General features: G+C 40.9%; 1 protein-coding gene across 1 annotated transcript in view; it reads right to left on the bottom strand.

The window, feature by feature from the left end:
* Nucleotides 1-6,583: 6,583 nt before the first annotated feature.
* Nucleotides 6,584-22,510, bottom strand: part of CLCA1 (chloride channel accessory 1) — a 30,434-nt gene continuing 14,507 nt past the window's right edge. Inside the window, exons 6-14 of the mRNA XM_004431572.3 lie at nt 22,150-22,368; nt 21,371-21,598; nt 17,893-18,067; nt 15,677-15,783; nt 13,201-13,416; nt 12,364-12,625; nt 11,119-11,289; nt 8,352-8,591; nt 6,584-7,531 (exon numbers count right to left, since the gene is read on the bottom strand). Of these exons, the coding sequence (XP_004431629.1) occupies nt 7,143-7,531; nt 8,352-8,591; nt 11,119-11,289; nt 12,364-12,625; nt 13,201-13,416; nt 15,677-15,783; nt 17,893-18,067; nt 21,371-21,598; nt 22,150-22,368 (2,007 nt within the window). The 3' untranslated portion in view covers nt 6,584-7,142. The remainder of the gene's footprint in view (nt 7,532-8,351; nt 8,592-11,118; nt 11,290-12,363; nt 12,626-13,200; nt 13,417-15,676; nt 15,784-17,892; nt 18,068-21,370; nt 21,599-22,149; nt 22,369-22,510) is intronic.

The raw sequence follows: 22,510 nt of genomic DNA on the forward strand, positions 1-22,510 counted from the left end.
TTGGATGTAGTGCCATTTGTTTATTTTTTCTATTGTTTCCATTGCCCGGTCAGACATGATACTTGAAAATATGTTGCTAAGACCAATGTCAAAGAGTGTACTGCCTATGTTTTCTTCTAGAAGTTTCATGGTTTTAGGTCTTACATTCAAGTCTTTAATCCATTTTGAGTTAATTTTTGTGTATACTGTAAGATAATGGTCTACTTTCACTTTTTTGCAGATGGCTGTCCAGTTTTCCCAACGCCATTTATTGAAGAGACATGCCTGTCTCCATTGTATATTCTTGGCTCCCTTGTCGAAAATTAGCTGTCCATAGATGTGTGGGTTTATTTCTGGGCTCTCGATTCTGTTCCATTGATCTATGTGTCTGTTTTTGTGCCAGTACCATGCTGTTTTGGTTACTATAGCTTTGTAATATATTTTGAAATCAGGGAGTGTGATACCTTCAGCTTTATTCTTTTTTCTCAGGATTCCTTTGGCTATTCAAGGTCTTTTGTTGTTCCATATAAATTTTAGGATTCTTTGTTCTATTTCTGTGAAAAATGTTGTTGCAACTTTGATAGGGATTGCATTGAATCTATAGATGGCTTTAGGAAGTATGGACATTTTAACTATGTTAATTCTTCCAGTCCAGAAGCACAGAATATCTTTCCATTTCTTTGTTTCTTCTTCAATTTCTTTCAACAATGTTTTATAGTTTTCAGTGTACAGATCTTTCATCTCTTTGGTTAAGTATATTCCTAGGTATTTTATTCTTTTTGTTCCAATTGTAAATGAGATTGTATTCTTAATTTCTCTTTCTGCTACTTCATTGTTAGTGTATAGAAATGCAACTGATTTTTGTATGTTGATTTTGTATCCTGTAACTTTGCTGTATTCATTTATTATTTCTGAAAGCTTTTTGGTGGATTCTTTAGGGTTTTCTATATGTAAAATCATGTCATCTGCAAATAGTGACACTTTCACTTCTTCCTTTCCAATTTGGATCCCTTTTATTGCTTTCTCTTGCCTGATTTCTCTGGCTAGGACTTCCAATACTATGTTAAATAGGAGTGGTGAGAGTGGGCATCCTTGTCTGGTTTCTGTTCTCAGAGAGATGGCTTTCAGTTTTTCACCATTGAGGATATGAGCTGTGGGTTTGTCATATATGGTCTTTATTATGTTGAGGTACTTTCCTTCTATACTCATTTTCTTTTTTTTTTATCATAAATGGATGCTATATCTTGTCAAATGCTTTCTCTGCATCTATTGAGATGATCATGTGATTTTTATTCTTCATTTTATTAAAGTGGTGTATCACGTTGATTGATTTGCAGATATTGAATCACTCCTGCATCCCTGGAATAAATCCCACTTGATCATGGTGTATGATCTTTTTAATGTATTGTTGTGTTCTATTTGCTAGTATTTTGTTGAGGATTTTTGCATTGATGTTCATTAGTGATATTGGCCTGTAATTTTCTTTTTTTTGTGTTGTCCTTGTCTGGTTTTGGTATCAGGGTAATGCTGGCTTTGTAGAATGTGTTAGGAAGAGTCCCCTCCTCTTCAATTTTTTGGAAGAGTTTGAGAAGGATAGTTATTAAGGCTTCTTTGAATGTTTGGTAGAATTCACCAGGGAAGCTGACGGGTCCTGGACTTTTATTTTGGGGGAGGTTTTTGATTAGTGGTTCGATCTCCTTACTGGTGATTGGTCTATTCAATTCTCTATTTCTTCTTGATTGGGTTTTGGAGGGTTGTATGATTCTAAGAATTTATCCATTTCTTCTAGATTATCCAATTTGTTGGCATATAGCTTTTCATAGTATTCTCTCATAATCTTTTGTATTTCTGAGGTGTCTGTTGTAATGTCTCCTCTTTCATTGCTGATTTTACTTAATTGAGCCTTCTCTCTTTTTTTCTTGCTGAGTCTAGCTAAAGGTTTGTCAATTTTGTTTATCTTTTCAAAGAACCAGCTCTTGGTTTCATTGATTTTTTTCTATTGTTTTTTTAGTCTCTATTTCATATATTTCTGCTCTGATTTTTATTATTTCCCTCCTTCCACTGATCGGGGGCTTTGTTTGTTCTTCTTTTTCCAGTTCCTTTAGGTGCACTGTTAGATTTTTTATTTGAGATTTTTCTTATTTGTTGAGATAGCCCTGTATTGATATAAACTTCCCTCTTAGAACCGTTTTTGCTGTATCCCATAAATTTTGGCATGTCATATTTTCATTTTCATTTGTCTCCAGGTATTTTTGGATTTCTCCTTTGATTTATTCATTGACCCGATCATTATTCAGTGGCATTTTGTTTAATCTCCACATATTTGTGACTTTTCTGATTATCTTCCTATAGTTAATTTCTAGTTTCCTACTGCTGTGGTCAGAAAAGATGCTTGGTATTATTTCAGTCTTCTTATATTTATGGAGACTTGTTTTGTGGTCTAATATGGGATGAATCCTGGAGAATGTTCCATGTACATTTGAAAAGAATGTGTATCCTTCGGTTTTTGGATGGAATGTTCTGTATATATCTACTAGGTCTATCTGGTCTATTGTGTCGTTTAAGGCCAATGTTTCCTTATTGATCTTCTGTTTGGATGATCTATCTATTGGTGTAGGAGGAGTGTTAAAGTCCTCTACCATTATTGTGTTACTGTCTATTTCTCCTTTTATGTCTGTTAATAATTGCTTTACATATGTAGGTGCTCCTACATTGGGTGCATAGATATTTACGAGTGTTATATCCTCTTGTTGGATTGTTCCCTTGATCATTATGTAGTGCCTCTCTTTGTCTCTTGTTACAGTTTTTGTTTAAAAGTCTATTTTGTCTGATATGAGTATTGCTACCCCAGCTTTCTTTTCATTGCCATTTGCATGGAGTATCTTTTTCCATCCCTTCACTTTCAGTTTGTGAGTGTCTTTAGGTCTGAAGTGTATCTCTTGTATGCAGCATATATATGAGTCTTGTTTCTTTTACCCAATCAGCCACCCTACGCCTTTTGATTGGAGCATTTAGTCCATTGACATTTAAAGTAGCTATTGATAACTATGCACTTACTGCCATCTTTTAACTTGTTTTCTGGGTGTTTTAGTAGTTCTTCTCTTTTCCTTTCTTCTCCTCTTGTTCTCCTCCTTTGTGGTTTGACGGCTTTCTTTAGTATTATGGTTGGGTTCCTTTCTCTTAGTTTTTTGTGCATTTATTATAGGTTTCTGGTTTGTAATTACCATGAGGTTCGTATATAATAACCTACATATATAGCAATCTGTATTAAGTTGATGGTCTCTTTAGTTTGTCCTCTTTCTGAAAGCTCTACTCTTTTACTCCCCTCCTCCCACATTTTATGTTTTTGATATCATATCTAACCTCTTTTTTGTGCATTTGTATCCGTTACCCTCTTATCACGGAAGTAGATAATTTTTTCCTGTTTGTGGTCTTCTCATTTCCCCTTAAATAAGTCCCTTTAGCATTTCTTGTAGGACTCGTTTCTTGGTGATAAACTCCTTTAATTTTTGCTTGTCTGGGAAACTCTTTATCTCTCCTTCCATTCTGAATGATAACCTTGCCGGGTAGAGTATTCTAGGTTTTTTCCTTTTAGCACTTTAAATATATCATGCCACTCTTTTCTAGCCTCTAAGGTTTCTGCTGAGAAGTCAGCTGATAGCCTTATGGGGTTTCCTTTGTATGTAACTTGTTGCCTTTCTCTTGCAGCTTTTAGGATTCTCTTTTTATCTTAAATTCTGGACATTTTAATTATGATGTGTCTTGGTGTGGGCCTCTTTGGGTTTATCTTTTGTGGTGCTTTCTGTGCTTCCTGTACCTGGATGTCTGTTTCCTTCCTTAGGTTGGGGAAGTTTTCAGCTATTATTTCTTCAAATAGATTCTCTGCCCCTTTGTTTCTCTCTTCTCCTTCTGGGACACCTATAACATGGATGTTAGTGCACTTGATGTTGTCACAGAGGTCTTTTAGACTGTCCTCATTCTTTTTAATCTTTTTTTCTTTTATCTGTTCAGCTTGGATGATTTCCTCTAGTCTTTTGTCCACCTTGCTGATCTGTTCTTCTGTATTCTCTACTCTGCTTTTTATTCCCTCTAGTGAGTTTTTCATTTCCAGTATCATATGTAGGTTGGCTGTGTCTCCTGATCTTGGAGAGATGACCTCATGTAAGTGATGCCTTATGAGTCCCAGCAGTGTGCTTCTCTCTTGCCACCAGTTCCAAATGTTCCAGGAGTGATGCCCATGTGGGCTATGTGTGTCCTTCTGTTGTGGCAGGGATGCTCTTGCTGTAGGCGCCCAGGGAGGCTGAGCAGCCCCCTGGCGAGGTAATTGTAATGCTCAGCTTCAGTCTCTTTATTGGGAGTGGGGAGCCCCAGCACAATTGGCTGCAAGGTCTAATAGCACTTTCTTGTTGCCGTTTTTCTATTAAGTGAGTAGGCCCACAGCACAGCTGGTTGTTAGGATCAGGGGCTTACAATTGCTTTAGGCCTCCGGCCTATAAGGCTCTTGTCAGCTCTCTGAGGATTGCAGCTGGGTGGGGCTGGCCCAAGGCACAGGAGCACCCAATTGTTTCAGGTTTTGGAAGGTGGGCCTGATCCCCTATGTGGCTATTTGAGAAGCACAAGTCTTCTGCAGCTGACAAGCCCCACTGCCCACAGGTCCACACACACACACACAGTCAGCACAGTCCTGCCTTGTGCGTGCCCCAACCGCCTGAAATGGACCCAGTCTCTCCACAGCAGAGGCCCCACATTGTCCACCAATGCCCCACACACTCCACCTGCTCCTCACGCATGCCCTGCCCCACAGAGGTGGACCCACTCGCCAGGCTGCAGAGAGTCTAGGCACTACAAGTTGCCAGAGGGCTTGTTATTGGGTGGTGCCAGTCCCTAGGATGGGCTGCTTGCCTTGGGTGAGCTAGATTAAATTGGTGCTGTAGTGGGTGGGGCAGACTATGGGCTAGCAGGCCACAGGGAGAACTCCAATGGTGTCTGCCAGTGTCTGTGTGAGTACTCCCACACCATGTCACAACAATGGCCACCGCCAATGTCCCGGTCCCTGGAGAGGTCTCACCTCTCACCGAGATGCACCCAGAGCCTATCAAGTGAGTCTCTTTTCACCAAATGACTGTGCACCTTTCTTTCTGGTGATTTTAGGTTGCTTTCTGAAACAGGTGAATTCGTGCATGGACCCTTTAAGAGCTGGCTTTAATTGCTTTATGTCCCAGCATTTCTGGGGGTATTCCCCATTGTTGTTAGTAGCCAGCAAAGCCAGATATTATGACACTTGTCTCAGTTGTGCGGGGTCCAAAAAATGCTTATAGCAGCAATGCTCCCTGGCTCAGGTCCCCCACTCCTCCAGGGAAGGCTGCATACATTTGGATTGCTCCTGGGTGGCTGTGAAGCCCTGCAGCTTGTGAAGGTGGTGTTTTTTCTCTCTAGAAGGGAATTTCTGCCTCTTTCACCTAAGTCAAGATTGTTGTTTGTTGCAAGGGTTCCTCTTATCCAGTTTTCAGTTCTCTCTCAGGGGTATTTGTTCCAAGAGTAGTTGTAGGTCTGCTGTGTCTGTGGGAGGAGCTGAGTTCAGAGTCTGCCTATGCTGCCATCTTGACCTATTCTCTGATCAGCACTATATTAAACTAGTTGTTGTGATTATTATGTGGAGTTGATGAGGCTGCAGCCCTTAACATTACAGTATCCTAATTTATTGAGGATTAATAAATGAAACTTCACTTTGGTCTCAACTAGGAAAAGCCATGCTCCTCTTGAGCCTCTGGTTTTTTTTGTGCTGTAGATGCTGTTAATTTTGTTGCTCTATATGTCTCCTTTGTTCTGCCCACTTAGAAGCTCAAAATGAAATGTGTGAACTGGCTGTAACAATTGTACAGAATATTATATTAATTATTGGATGTGCTAAACTTTCCTCTAGTTTTCATTTTATATTCACTACAACCCATTTCTTTATTTTCTATATTTTTGTATTATATTTATTGTATGTGTCTCTAAGATGCCTCAAATTCTGTTTTGAAATAAGATAGGTCTATAAATAAAGAAACAAATTTGCATTCTCTGTGGAAACAATCTCCTAGATATTTTGTTTTCAGTAAGAAAGCCACCCAAATCATGAAGTCATTATGCAAATGAACTGAGAACTTGAAACACCTTTCACCAGAATGCTTTCTTTTGGAGGCACTGGAATGTGTGATTAGTCCTTGATGGGGGCTGCCATACTGCTAAGTCTATTTGGCTCCTGTTCTTCTTCTCCTTTTATCTGTCATGCCCCTAGCCTCTTCTACCTTTATTCAGTCCTTCATGTGGTCCTCAAAGCCCCCCTTCTCAAGCAAGGCTCTGATTATATCTGTCTCCAGATTTAAAAAAAAAAAATCCTCAAATCTTTTTCATTGCCTTCAGGAAAAGGCCAAATCTTACTCATCTTTTTGGATGACCTAGCATAGGCCTGGAATATAGGAGGCAGCTGATGAACATTTGTTAAATGAACTGAATTGCATTACAGAAGATAATGCATACAAGGCATTATTAGCAGAGTACTTGGCACAAAGTACACAATAAATGTTTATTTCTTAATCACGTTCCCTTCACACCTGTCCTGAACCTACCTTTCCCACCTCATCTGCCACCACTGTGGCTTTAATCATCACTCACTCTTGTAATTTCATGCAGATAACATACATTTCTATGCCTATGGAACCTTCACCATGCTGTTATTTCTACAATGCAATCTCTTCCTTAAATGCATCATCCCTGCCCAAATCTAGAGAAAAGAATACATCTTCCTGGTGATGTTGGTCCACATCTCCTCTATAATAAGCCATGCTGTTTATATTTGTATAGTTTGACCTGGTTGGGGATTTCTGGCATCTTTCACGTACAATTGCATGTTCTTTTTAACTGGCAAAGCTCCTTAAAACAAATTAGAACACACTTGCATTTGTTGATACAAGCACCCCTTCTTTCTGGTATTCAAAACCATTAATAAATGACTGAGCAGTGATTAAACTTTTGGATTTGAATGGATAGTTTCTATACGTATGTATCCAGTTGTTTAGCATTTTATTTCATTGTATCATCCCCTATAGGAAGTCTAAAATACATTTTAGAAAATTTTATAATCAAAAGAAGGATGGGTGATTTGTTTATCTCATGAAAACCTAGCCCAAGGCTACTGACAGCTGCAATTCCCCTAGCCACTTCCACATAATTTTTAGAATGCGAATGCCAGGAATGGTGCTGTTGACGTTAATATCAGGATAAGGAAGAGAAGGACTAGGTGTCTCTGGAGGAGTCTGTGGGGGAATAAACAAAGATACTTGTGCAATGTTGGAGATTTCTGACTTCAGGTTGACCTCATCAACAGCCTGAATAGCAATGAAAAGATCCGTGCCATTTTCAAAAGTGATGTTTTCTGGTTTAAACACAAAGACTTCCTCAGAGTTGGCCTCCTTTGGGATGAGATCATTAGTGTTCACTTGAAGCGAGTCATTGAATTTGTCTCTAAGATCAAGAATATTTGCACTTATTCTAATGATGTACTTGTGAGCTAAAAAAAAAAAAAGAAAAAAGAAAGCAAAGGACATAACTTGTAATTCTCATGTCTTAAAGAAGTTTTAAAAGTCTGTTAGAAACTATATCACCATTCCATAAATTTCCAGTGAATAAATAGAATTGATGGTCCATATTTGCAAGCGTAAGTATCCTTTCTACATTCTTGCTGGTGTATCTTGACAGAGTGATAAACATAAAACTGCATCGGGCATGACTTAAAGCTTTGGTGGGTATTTCTGGGCATAGTGCCTGGCTGAGAGAGGATGTTGTTTAATTACCGCTTATTATTTTATTATGTATAGACCAGTTTTGAGTACCAGTGCTTCTCAAACTTTAATGTGCATACGAATCACCTCGGGATCTTAAAATGCAGATTCCGATTCAGTATGTCTGGGGTGGGGCCTGAGATTCTACGTTTCTAACAAGCATTTGTGTGATGCCCATGCTGCAGTCCACAGATTGAGAGGTTTCTTCCAAAGGACAGCTCTGCTCTATAGAGATCTATGTTTTATTCCCAATCCTCCCCAGGAGTCGTTACTAAAAATGGAGTTTATGAAAGGACAGTTTAGCAAGATTTCAGAAAATGCTGAGGGTTGCCTTTTCCTGGTTGAAACCTCTTACACTTAACGTACGCCAGTTTTTCAGATTCTAAACCTCTAATATTTAAAAATCTTAACCTTTCATTTCAGAGGAAGCTCAAGATCCCTCCTGCCTTCTGCCCTCCACGTGGACCACAACGTGCCTGCCTCACTCCCTTCTGCACCTCTGCTTGGCTGCTAAACTCCCTTACGCGGTCCACACCAGGTCCAGCTTACCTGTTCCGTGATCGTAATCGTCCCCAGGAGCTGTCCAAGTCAGATTAATGAGACTGTCCCCTTGGATTTTTGCCTTCAGGTCAGTGATTTGGCAAGGTGGAAAGAGATCAGGTATGGGAGCATTTGGGACATTGGAGGCCACAAATGAACCTCCCGAGGATGTTCTGCTGAAACACACTTGCTTGCCTTGAAGATCATCCTTATTGATTTCAGGTCTTGGTGGATTCCATTTTATTTCACCTGTATTAAAAAATTCCTCATTATGTGATAAGCAACACCACTAAACATCTGTACTTCCCTCTGTTTTGTTACTGGATTACCTTATTCTTACTCTTCCCTTCCCCTTCATTCCTCCCCCACACAAAATTCACTTCAACTCCTTGGTGTAAAGATCCCAAATCAGGTTGAATCAGAGTGAAAAAAGCAAAGAGAGAATCACATTCTTTATCTCACAGGCATTTCCTGGATATTTAGTGGAGTAAATTTTGTAATTTATTTTCATGACATTTTTCCTGGAATTGTTTCTTTTCCCATCTTTTTGCCTATCCTGATCTTATCCTTCCACAAGTTCAGTTTAAATACTATCTCTGTTTTAAACCTTCTCAGAATGCCTCAAGAAATCTCTTCCACCTAGATAGTACTGTGGGTTTCATTATCTTTCCTATTTATTTGGTAATTAATCATCTGGGACTTCAAGAATTGCCTTGATTATCTATTCTGTGCATTTTTCTTTATCTTTCTCCATGTTTGTGTTTTATCTTTCTTATTAGATTGCAGTTTCTCATGAAACGTTTTATGTTAGGGGTTTTAAAATTTTATGCTTTTGAAAAACTTCTAACTTTGTCAATGAAAGCATGGGAAGTGAGTTCTCCTAGCAGTCCCAGTTTCCTTCACATTCCTATTGAAAGGTTGTGTAAAAGTAATCCTGGAATTCAAAAAGTACTCTGACCTGCTCCATCAGTGGAGTTGTCAGACTCTCTTTTTAACAGAAATATTCCATCACACTCTAACGTGGTGTTACTCAGAATTTACTTTCTCATAAACTCTACTTCTTTAGCCCTTAAAATTTTTGTCTGTAAAGGAAGATTGATCTTCATACCATTAATCTGGTCTTGGGCAAAGATGAAATGAGTTCTTTAGCAAGTTCAGGGTTAGTATTCAATTAACCAATAGAGACCATCTCTCTTGGTATTGAGGCTTATCAAGGGATAGAGGGAAGAACATGGCTTCCCAATGCCAAGCCAGATGCTACCATATTGGTTATGTGGACTAAGAACCTCTCTAGCCTCTGTTTCTCCATCTGTCAAATGAGACAACTAGAAGAATGAGATGTACTAATGTAGGGAAAACACTGAGCATAAGGCTAGATATAGCCACCAAACCAGTGCCCCCCTGCCTTCTTCCCCTAACTCAAAAAGAAGAGCAAAAGAGACTGAAATAAGCTGAAATATGTGAAAGAGCTTTGGAAGCAACAGTGTCTTTTAAAGCATTTTTTTTCCCTATAATTGCCTTTGCATGAGGAGATACCACATGTCTCTGAATCCTCTCTTTACTGTGTGTACACCTAAGTAAAGAGGACAGTGGAAAGCTTTTTGGAGAAGCTGTTCTTACTACACATCAGTGCTCAGAAAACACCTGCCCAGGACAGAGTGGAGATAATGGAAAACGAGTCCTGGAACCCATCAAGACTCAGTCTCTGTTCCAATTCCAGCTCTAGTCCACGGCAAGTGTTCATCACAAAGAGTGCTATGGGACTGTCTGTTTCCTGAAGCATAATTTTCCCACCTGCTTACATGTGGGCTCAGTGTGGGCAGGTATTAGGTTAATCTACTATTCTCCCTGGTCTAAGCAGGAAGAGAGAGGAGAAAGAGGAGACAATGGGCTTATGGTGATATTGATGTAGTTAACAAGCCCTAAATTATGTTTTATTCTATGGAAATGCCTGTATCAGTGAAAAGAACTTCATTAAAAGTGTTTTAAAATGTATTAAAAATAACAAACATTTACTGAACACTGAGTATTTACCAGCAATAGCTTATTAGATGTATTTCCTTGTTTATTCCTCATAACGATCCTATGAGGTAGTTACCATTATTATCCCTAGTTCACAAATGAGGAAAGTAAGCACAAAGAGATTACCTAAAATACTTTATTTGGTAGAGGGCTGGAATTTGAACCAAGGCAGTCAAAACTACATTCAATCTAGTGGTTTTCAACTGAGGGCTATTTTGCCCGCTAGAAGACAGTAGACAACATCTGGAGACTTTTTTTTTTTTTCTTTGTGAGGAGATCAGCCCTGTGCTAACATCTGCCAATCCTCCTCCTTTTTTGCTGAGGAAGACTGGCCCTGGGCTAACATCCGTGCCCATCTTCCTCCACTTTATATGGGACGCTGCCACAGCATGGCTTGACAAGTGGTGTGTCGGTGTGCGCCCGGGATCCGAACTGGCGAATCCTGGGCCACTGCAGCGGAGCATGCGCACTTAACCGCTTGCGCCACCAGGCCAGCTCCTGGAGACATTTTTGATTGTCATGACCGGGGGGCTGTTTCTGATATCTAGTGGGTAGAGGCCAAGGATGCTGCTAAACATCCTACAGTGCACAGGATAGCCCTCCACGACAAAGAATTATGTTGTCCAAAATGTCAATAGTGCCACGATTGGGAAACCCTGATTTAAGCCTGTACCATTCTCCCCATAGGCTTAATGGTTTTCTCTTGATCCCAAGCCTTTTACTCAAGCCAGGTGTGTTATTACAGATCACTTACCATTCTCAAACCAGCCAGGTATGTACATGGCTCCATTCTGCTGGGGTACCACCTTTTGTCCGGCTGTGTTCACTCCTCCCAGAGCCCACACTTTTATACTGTATCTACCATTTGTGTCGTAAGACGTAAAATACCTTGAATAGATACCATCATTCTTAGTAGCATCAGCACCTTGATAGGGAAATGAAGGAATTAATGAATATCCTAAAGGTAACTGGGGATTTGTATATTTCCAACTCACATGTGAGTAAAAAAAGCAAATTTTCAAAGCAAAGATAATCCAGCATTATCTCCAAGCAAGTTTGGGATTTGACTATGTTAAGGATGAGATCTACTTCTTTTACCAGTGTGGTATGTGTATGTGTGTGTGTGTATAGTTTCATATATGTACATCTTGTCTTCCTGAATTGTTGTCTTTCTTTTTGAAGTCAGAGATCATGTCATGTGTCTCTGTTACAACCAGTATAGCACAATGTAACTACTCAATAAGTGTCTGTTGAACTGAATTGAATGTATGTGACTGGAGAGAAAAAAAAAAGTTATATAATTATTTTTAAAAAATTCATGACTTCTCCCCAAGGTAGATTTAGGTAGGAAATTCATTTAGAGAATTTCTTCTAGTAAGGTTACTCGCATCACAGTAAGCAGTCAAGTTCCTTCCAAAGAGAAATGTAGAATTCTCTTTCTCTCTCTCTCTCTCTATTTGATTTCTTAAATACAAAAATAATGGGCAGGATTTTCTCTTTGAGGGCAAGGTAATAAAGAGTACACATAGATATAGAAGTCACATAGAACTGTACTTGACTTCCTCTTCTACATGTGAAAGCCTCAGTTTCTTCATCTGTGCTGTAGGAATAATAATATCTTAAAAGTGTGTGGTGAAGATAAAAATGAAGATATATATATATATCTTCATAGAAAACACCTAACACAAAATAGCTATTAATTTTCCTCTTTCCCTTTTGGGGAGTGCAGAATACCCTCTGACAGCTCTCTAGAGTCTCTGAGCCTAGTGAGCTTCAGCCACTAACGTGTTTGGGCTTTGCAGAAGCTCAAGGTTGGCCCTTCATGTTTCCCAACATTTTAAAATATAGGAATTGTGGGGCAGCAGAGAGCTCTCCCAACCAGACCCTCGAGTGCTGGACTCCCTGCTTCTAACTGTCCTCCCCAGACCATGCCCTCCTGCTGTTCCCTGGTTGCTTCTTGAAAAAGAAAGACGTGTTTTCCAATTTCTTGGGTGGTTACCTGCTCCATTGTCCAATAATTCCAAGGTAACTGTTTTTCCATTCACCGATTCTATCAGGGCTGTGACAGTGGCCCTGAGAATCGGTAAGTTTCCTTGGTGAATCTTTGCATAAACTACCATAGGGCTGGGGAATTTGCCTGTGTCTTTGTTCACTTTAGAGGTCACTGTAACTGGAGGCAAGGTAGCACTTGATGCACGAGAGGTGACAGTCAAAGTCAAGGTTTGGGAGTTTGCTTGCAGACTGTAATTCCAAATGCCAACCTGACCAAAACAAATGGAGACATTTCCAGTTAATAACTGTAGGTGACACAGATCTGACTTCAGTACCACCTAGAGGAAGAGCCCATCTGATATAAGCACTGTACAAGCATATCTAAGAAGACCTTTGATACTCTGTCAGCCAATGGAAATGTTGGTATGTTTGGACTGACTACATTGCTCTTATCTTCAAGAAAACCCTAGTTGGGGAAAATGAGGTCTGAAAGCTGTATCCTTATCACTGTCTTGGTTTCTCAAGAGCAGAATCAAATTGATGGGTTCCTGAAGTAGAGGAAATAGCTTTGATGATCCTGAAGCTTGAAGGATCATTTTGCATCTTGACTGCTATATAATTTGAAGGTTCTCCTTTTAGTACCCGGAGAAAATACCACCAATTTCCTTTCTTTTGACTTGCTGTCATACTGAGTGATTTCCATTGGACGGAGATTTTTCCTTTTTCTCTCTTTCATTCAATACAGACTCTCCTTTTAGCAGTCACCCACATTTAAAAAGCTACAATTATTTGGTAAAAACTTTATCTTGTCGAATGGTGAGAAGGAAACACACTGGCTCTATACCTTGGCAGTGCCTGGGACTTGGAGGTAGGCCATTTTGGTTGTTGTGTCCACTACAAAGCCATCTTGTCTCTTTCCACTGGGATCCCAGAGAAGGATTTGGGGAGGCTGTGTTGTCCAGGTGATGAGAAACAAAGTATCATTTCCCACAGTGCTGTCCACAATCACTGTGCCGTTCATCCACTGACTGTTCTGGAGGGTTAATCCCTTACTCTCAAGCTGTTAAGAAAAACAACTCTTTACTTTCTGGAGAATTACAGAAATTTTTCAGCTTCCATTACATAGTCTCTTCCATTCTGCTCCCAACTCTCAGTTGCACCACTAAAAAGCCTTCAGTGATGCTTGTGTCCTTGGTTTGGTATTTAGGACTATTATGATCCAATTCTAAATTACCTTTCCAGCCTTAGCTTCCACAATGTTAATTTCTACACCCAAACCAGACCATCTCCCCAAATGATCCTCATGGATCCCTGACTCTATGACTTTATCATACTCTGCTTTTCCTGGAAATCTGTAGGTACATCTCATTTGTCTAAGCCTTATCTTTCCTTCAAAACTCAGTTGGAAAGTCACTTTCTCCATGAATCTCTCTCTGACGTCCAATTCACTCACCAGCCAGGAATAATCTCTTCCTCCTTTGAGCTCCCACAGAATCTTTCTTCTATCAGTCCTTTGACGTTCTCACATTGTGTTTTGCTTTATACCTACTGGTGTACACAGCTCATCTCATCTGCTAGATTGTAAACCCTTAAGGGGACGGACTAGAACTTATTTTCACCCACATATGGATTGTTTGAATTGCTAATAACTGATTGCTACGTCAAGTATTACCACAGTCCCTGTGACAATAAATGAAATGTCAATGGCCAAGGCTGATTTGTTTGGAGTAGAAAGAAGGAGCTGTGGAGCAGGGATTGAGGGGGGAAGGGGTAACAAGACTTTTGTAGAAACTGTGATTTTGAGGATTATCTCCTAGATAATTATTTATGTCTTCAAATTGATATTTCTTAGAAGACAAAGTGGCCTGGTCGTGGGGCCCGACTTTCTAGTTTCATCGGTGGATTATGGTCTTGGATGTGGAGAAAGTGAAGGGCTCTGAGATCTGATTCTTATGGTAGGTGAGTAAATGGGTCCTGCTCATCTCTCTCTCTCTCTTTCCCTCTTTTGTATTCTTAAATACAAAAATAATGGGCAGAAACTGCCTGGCTGTCAATTTGTCCTTTTGTCAGTTTATTGCTTTTCTAAGACACATTCCCCCCATTTCCAAACCGGGCTCTTGAGTTTAATTTTCTAAATCTAAAGTAGGATAACCCAAGTGAGTGTAATCGCTGTCTCCTTTGACTGAATAAGTACTACATTGATAGTCCAGAAAGCTTATTGTTTTGAAATCTCTCATTATTTGGCTTTGATATTACATTATTCCTTTACTTTTATCCAAACTTTCACAATAAAAGTTACAATTCACACATGTGTGAGGCTGATTGTTCACTCTCTCTAGTTTAAAAATTCATGTGAGTAATTTTTGCAACTATTAGAGATGAGCATTTTAAAATATACTTGTCCTTTTCTTTAATAATCCCAAGACTTTTGAAAGAAAATCTAGTTTTCTTGAAATTTTAGAAACAGAAGGGGCCATGGAAGTTTTCTGGTTCATATCTGGCTGAGAAACTGAGGCCCAGAGAGGTGAAATTCTTTGCCCAGAGTCACAGAGTTAATGGCAGACCCAGGACCAGGATCCAGGTGTCTGGACTGATACCATGGGCTTTTCATAGTACACAGCACTGCCTATCCATTATATGAAAATCTTGGCAAATATTTCAGGGATTTGAGGTAATGGAAAAATAGAGCAAGTAATCCTTGAACACTTGTCCTAGAAAATTTGTATCAAGATGATCTACTTTGGAGAAAATTTCAAGCCAATTATATTGCTATGGGTGCTTGTTAGCAGATGTTGAAAAAGAATTCTTAGACTCATTATATTTTATGTTGCTGGTTTCTGCAGTGCAGTTACTTAGTATTGTTTCCAAACAAGTAAACACTAATTGCCTTGTTTAAATGAGTAGTGTTGCATTTTAGGAATATCATCTAATATCAGGCTAAAACTTCTATTTTAATTTTATTTCACTACTAGAAGAATGTAGAACCTAAAACTTTTTTTTTTTTTTGGTAAGGAAGATTCGCCCTGAGCTAACATCCATTGGCAGTCTTCCTTTTTTTTCGGCTTGAGGAAGATTAGCCCTGAACTAACATCTGTATCAATCTTCCTCTATTTTGTATGTGGGATGCCTCCAACAGCATGGCTGATGAGATCCACGCTGGGCATCCAAACCCGCGAACCAGGGGCGCCTAAGCAGAGCGCACGGAACATGAACCACTCGGACACAGAGCCGGCTCCCAGAACCTAAAACTTTTAACCATCAAACTCTCCATCTTGGCTATGACTATTTATAAACATGAAAAACCAAAGAGGAACTCTGACCTGGATGGAGCGCTGGGAGATAGCTCCGTTCCCTGAGGAAAGGGCTCCGAAAGCGTCGATGAGGCCGTTGTTCTGAGCCTGATCTGAAGCATACATCTGTAACCCCCCTAAGATGCAATTACATTATCAGAGGTTATTTTCTAGAAAGCAAGTATTTGCAACATTTTAGCTATTAAGATAGCAGAGTACATGAAATAAATATTCTATTGTGTTATTAAAGTATTAATAGATTGACATCAAATAGGTGTTCAGATTAACTCAGAAGTTGATATTAATTTTTTTTTTTTTTTTTTTTTTTTTTTTTTGGTGAGGATGATCAGCCCTGAGCTAACATCCATGCCAATCCTCCTCTTTTTGCTGAGGAAGACTGGACCTGGGCTAACATCTATGCCCATCTTCCTCCACTTTGTATGGGACGCCGCCACAGTGTGGCTGGACAAGCGGTGCGTCGGTGTGCACCTTGGATCCTAACCCCGGGCCACCAGCAGCGGAGCGCACGTACTTAACTGCTATGCCATGGAGCCGGCCTCTGATATTAATTTTTAATCCTACTAAGTAATAGCTTCAGCAACACCTCAGTAGTCTGGCTACTTCAACTCTCTGCAAAGCTGCCATGAATCTCTGACAGGCCAAAATTAATGTCATAAAATTCATGTTTTAAAGAACATGCACTTTCATATGAGAGAAACCATTAAGCTTTACTCCAAGCCTATTGATTTATTCTTATTTTAGACATAATCCTAAGAAGCTTGACTTTTGAGTTTTCTCCTAAATCAGAAAAGGTGTGTATGTGACAACAGCAAGAAATAACAGCTGACGAGAGACAACTATAGAAAAGTACAATATGTAGTAAAAATGAGATTATACACCAGGCCTAGCAGTCTTGGGCTATTTAGAACAGATGCGACTGAGATCGTTGATGTGAAAGCACTTTTAAACTATTAATGCCATCTGAAGTCTAAGGAAAGTATTTCCGTCGTGCTGCTGGTGCTCCACCCAGAACCCCTTATCTAGCTGAGTGCCTCTCTCCCCAGCTGCTCTAAGTGTTAGCTGCTGATGGCGCATAGCTGCCTCCTTTTCCAAAGAAGTACCTTACCAAAAGGGACCACCCTAGCTGGAGAAATGACGTGCCCCCTCGTCTCTGCCCTGCCCCACCCTGACAGTCCACAGCCACTGACTGATGGACACAGTGGTACAAAAGGCCAGCTCTCTTGCCTCAAGATTGGACCAATTCTGTGATGCAATTCCAAATCCAGGGCCTCCTGGGGTCAGGCTTCAGCTAGACTCTGAGTCAGCCTCTGTGCCTAGCTCCTTCCCCTGCCCTATCCTACTTCCCTCCCTCCCTTTCTCCTGAGAGCTCTCTTTCTATAAATCACGTGTACCCAAATCCCTGTCTCAGGCTCTGCTGCTAGAAAACCCAGCCCAAGACAGGTAGTATTAGGAGCAAACAGTCCTGCCATTTTAGCTGCCTCAGAAGGCGACTCAGTATAATAATTGATGTTCATAATGCTGGCCCTAAATAAGAAAAGAGAGAAAAATATGTCCACTATTCTGCTAAAGAAACCAGGGACATATGGGATCCATTTTAACCATCTGACTGTGTGTGGGAATTAGAAGCACAACATATTAATGTTTTACAGAGAAGCTGCCCTGTATTCTTCATTTTCAGGGTGACTTTCTGTGAGGTTCCACAGGCCCTTTGCCCTTCTCCTGCTACTCCTTGTTAAAGTACCAGCTCAGATGTCATCTTCCTGGACCCTTCTCCTTCCCCACTTAAAGTTAATGGCTCCCTTCTTTGTGCCTCATTGTACTTTCTGTTGCTAAGAGAGCACTGGTATCATGCTATTATGCAGTTAGTGGCTTGTCATCTGTCTCCCCTGGGTCTCTTGGCCAGTTGCCAGTTGGAAGTGAGTGATTTCCGACTAAGCTATTAGATTCTTTCCAGTCCTTATAAAGTGTCTGGTAAGAGAGTCCTGAGTCCTCACTAGAGTGCTGTGCTGGTCTCATCTTCTCCAGACTACCCTAATCCTAGAACGATGGCCTTAAAATAAACGGGTGGAGTCAGTTCTAATGGTCATTTCGGGTGAGAGCAGCTAGTTGGCCAATAACATTACCCCTGTGTGTCCCTATCCCACCCTTCCTCTGCTCCCCAGTTCACGGGAGCTCACAGGCCCATGGAAGAGACAATCAGTGGGACCCAGCACATCATCCTTCACCTGTCATTTTAGACAGCTCCTCTAGTTCTTGCGCTGCAGAGGGCCCCAGGGCGACTGTGTGGATGACAGCTCCACTTTGTTTCACCTCATTAAAGCACACATTTATAGTGTTGTCCTCCCCATCGGTCAATAGCACGATTTCAGATCCGTCTGTTGTGTATTTCCCCCTAATCACCTGAGGACAGAATTCAGGGCGTGAGTTATCAGACTCAGAGTAGCCAAAGTGTTTGGGAAAACTGCATTTAAGGGGAGTGAGAAGGGAAATTCCAGAGGAAATAAACAAAAGTGTCTGGGAATGGTCAAATGTCTGCCTGAAAATGATACAATTTTAAATCAGCAACATCCATGGAACTTGACAGCAGTCTTTTCTCTTGCTTAGCCTGCTGCAGAGAGGACTCTGTAAGGTGGATGCAGGGCAGTTCCAGGGATAGACAGGCCTGGGGAAGCAGCAAAGAAGGTCTTGTCTAGTTTCCTTCACATGATCCCCCCTTGACAGGCTTTCAGGGGTTCCCAGATGCCTTTAAAAACCACCTTCATTTAATGGGGATAATATTTGTGGGATATTAGACCCAGGGCAGATTTTAGCTTGTATAATATTCACCAGTCTGACCATACCAGCTGTTTATGGCTGGCATTGGTTCTGATTGGTCAGTACCCAGGTAACATGAGTTATTAAATTTTTTTATATTCCCTCTAGTTAAAGCAAAACATTTTGTTCCTATTAATTCCCAGTTCCTAATTGTCCTTGACACCTGTGTCTCAACTATTCCCAGTAGACACAGATTATAGCTTTTTATATGGTGTAGAGAAGACACTCCTTCTGCCAATGTTGGATAAGATTATGATAGAAGGAAAATTAGGTAAAGGAATAATGTTATCCGTTTAAGAAGAGGAAGGTAAGTGTTCACTCTTCCCCTAAAAAGAGTGGAAGGAGAGCCCCAGAAGTAGGGGAAACAAGCAGCCAAGCCTAAGTAACCTCCCCTCTCTGGAACAATGCTCAGAAAGGGAAGACATCTTACACAGGTTGAAAGGAAAGTGGAGAGCAGAGGAAACTTCCACCCCACTCTGTTTGAACTCTGAGAGGGGGCTGCCTCACAAGGGAAGAGAGCAGAACTGTGACTGCTGCCGTGTGAAGGAACCTGGAGCTCAAGAGCCTGTCAGATGCAGCCAAGGCCTCCGTCTGACCAAGCTGCAGGGCCTGCAAGGCCAGAGATAGGGCTCAATTTGGATTCCCTTGCCCTCTCCCCATCACTGCTATGTGTCATGGAAAACATGCAGAAGTTCCCACATATCCCATAGCGGAGACAGAAGACAGCTGACTTGAGAGTCGGCAGGCAAGAGAACAGGTCATGTTCCCATAGGAGGTAGAGGGATGTACAGCCTGCTCAGGGGCTGGATGGAGGATGCCGGGGTGCTCATGGCTCTGCTCCAACAATGAGAGCCAAGGTGGGCTGAATCAGTCAGGGAGGACCACTGGGTCCTGATCAAGCCAAGAAAACAAGCAAAGTCCAGTGACCACACCTCTGCAAACATCACTGCCAGGAGCCCAGGACAGACCTGACCAAGGTCCTGCAACAGGGACCAGTGGGGATCTTGAGGGTGGTGTAGGATACAAGGCCCTTTACCTCATCACCCTGAAGTCACACACAAGCTGCTCTTGCCCCACACCCAGACTCCACTGGGTGGGAGGAGCATCTAAATTCCAAATGTATCCCTCACCCTCTGTCTCACCATCTGAGTGGAAAATGCAAGACCAGAAGTTTTCTCTTCACCACCAGGCCATCTGGCATTAGTCATCTCCCCTAGGATTTTGCATAGCAGGAGTTTAGTACAACACGTCAGTGGTTTCATTGTTAGTCACCCCCCTCATTTGCTTCTTTAATCAAAGCTTGGATGAGTGGCAGAGGCGAGAGAACCCAGATGCACACAGGCATCTGGAGAAGGGTTTTGCAGCTGACTGTGTACGCACTAGAAACCACTTTTAGGGAACTGACCTTCAAGGTGGAATAAAAGGGCCAGAGGGACAGACTGCATTTGAGGAAATGGTTGAGTCTGTTGTCCACATGAAACAGTGTGACCTGGAAACAAAATGTTCCTGCTACTGCTTGGGAATCTGGAACAGCCCCTCTCACGGGCTATACCTCACAGCAGGCAGAGGGCAGACCTGCCCAAGACGCAACGGAGATTCTGAGACCTCAGGCCAGCCAGCCTCTTTCAGCCTCCTATTCTTTGTTTCATGGGGCTAAACAGCCTCTAAATAAATATAGAATATTGTATTCTATATTTGGAGTGATTACGTATCAGATGCATCAAATAACTCCATTCAATTTTATTTATCGGGAACCTCCTGTAGAAAAGATATTGTGCCAGCAGCCTAGGAGGTGAAAAGATAAATCCTATCCCTAAAGAAGTTTTGCTCGATTGAAGCATATGATTAGAAAACAAGACATAAGAGCCTAGAAGTCACAAGAGATATTAAAAAAAAAAAAAGGTCATAGGATTCAGAAAGAGAGAATCTATACAATTGGAAGCATCAGGAAAGATGTCAAGAAGTAGGTGGTGTCTGTGATGGATCTCTGAAGATGCGTGTGATCTGAAGTATGAAGGAGGGAGGAGTAAGTACTCTGAGTGGCGAGCCAGCCTGGCAAAAGCGTGGAAGCTCTGCAGGACAGGTGATCCAATTTGCTTGAACATAGGATACCTAGAAGAGAGTCCTTGATACTGAAGCCTGGAAAGGGGCTATATTATGAAAGAACTTAAATATTATATAGAGAAATTTTTACTGAATTTTGTTGAAAATGGGGAGACATTGATATCTAAGTAGAGGAATGATGTGATGGGATGGTTGGATGAGATCTTTGCATATACCCCAATACAATTATATTTACAGTTCCTAAGGCCTTCTGCTTTAATAAATAAGACGTTTGCTTGCCCAAAAGGAAATCCTATATACCCAGAAGTTTGGCGTGTTAAGCTTTCTCAAAGTTGAACCATACTCCCAAGCTCATTTTTTTTCCTCTTGGAAGATACTCTCTTACATCCCTGTGGAACTTTTCTTCATAGCACTCATTACACTTTGTGAATCTACACTTATTTGTGTGACTACATGGTTAATGTGTCTCCCCCAATAAGATTATAAGCTCTGTGACAGGAGGTGTGGTGTCTGTTTGGCCATCCTGGTATACTTAATGCCTAACACACTGCCTGGCATGTAGAAGGCACACCGTGGATATTTTTAATGCAGAAATGCATGTAGGAAAGCATGAATGCACAGATGCAGAAAAGCACAAAAGCATGAATGAATTAGTTAACAACAGCTTTAGGGACCTGTGTTTTTGCATTGTTTGAACCATTGCTCTGCCCTTGGTTGTCTGATTCAACTAGACACTAGGCATGTATGGAAACACTGGAAAGGCGAATTTCTTAGGAAGCATAAATTGTAAACATTGGCAAACTACAATGGGGGAACTTATCTCACAGTAAATGCTGATCGAAGCCCGGAGCAGATGGACGTTCCTCCTGAGGCCACTGTGGGTAACTTTCTGGTGAGCAAGTCCCTTTCAGTGCCACCATTTATCTGTATGAGTGCACTTTGTACATGGGCAGCACTATCAAACGTCACCATTCCAACCCAGGACCCTTGCTCAACTGTCTGCAGGAGGAAAAGTTTGCCTGCTTGGTTCAGTCTGTTAAGGCGGCCACCAGTCTGAATGGAGAAGCAAAAGAAAAGCAGTCAGGTTGGGTTTAAATGGGCAGAACTAATAACAAAACAGGCTAGAATTTGGAAGTGGCTGCCTCAACGTAGAGTAAAGGACAGCAAGCTTACTCAAGGCATATCCTTCTACGGGGGAAATTTTCTTCTTTATATTTAGTAGTATCTTTGGGTAGAATTTTAGGGCTTTTGTATAAATAGCCCTAAAAGATAAAGCCAGACTACGATTTAGTTCAATTATCAGTTCAATGCTTTAGTAATACCATAGACCTACATAGTGTCAGCGAAACTTAAAAAATATTAAGGCTAAGTAATTTATCAGATCTTTGCTCATAATTGAAAGCTAATTTGTCAAATGAGACACTTGATGCTTAATTTTTGTGGAATAAAATTGAGGTGGGCCTTTCTGATGGCAATGTCATTGTTTTAACTGTTGTGACCCTTGGGGTTGTATTTATTCCCAGCCAGTTCCAAGTTATGTTCCAGATCGTATCGTGCACAAACGTGAGACTAACATCCAGAAAACCAAGACTCTTTGAACATACCGCCATGCTTCCAGATTTATCAAGGACTAAACACACAATTCTTTGTCCAGTCTGCAGCAGTGAGAAGGTGGGCTGGGGTGGCTGTGTCGTCATAGGAGTGGTTTTCTTAAAGTCCTCAGAATCGCGAATCACTTCCCATGTGCTTCTGAGATTGCATCTTTGGTTTTGCAGGTTTGGGGCTTCTTTATTGTGATTTTTTTCTGTGCAGAATTGGACCACCTGAAATTGTCAATAAAATGATATAGACAACAGTAAACTACTTACTAAAATCTTTAATAATTTGATTAAATTATTTTAAATGCAGATTTAAAATATTTTGCTTTCTTTCCCTTCTCCCCAGTCTGCCTTGCTAACCCATAAA

Source organism: Ceratotherium simum, chromosome 2 (assembly GCF_057802395.1).
Source record: "Ceratotherium simum simum isolate JZ-2026a chromosome 2, ASM5780239v1, whole genome shotgun sequence".
NCBI lineage: Eukaryota > Metazoa > Chordata > Mammalia > Perissodactyla > Rhinocerotidae > Ceratotherium > Ceratotherium simum.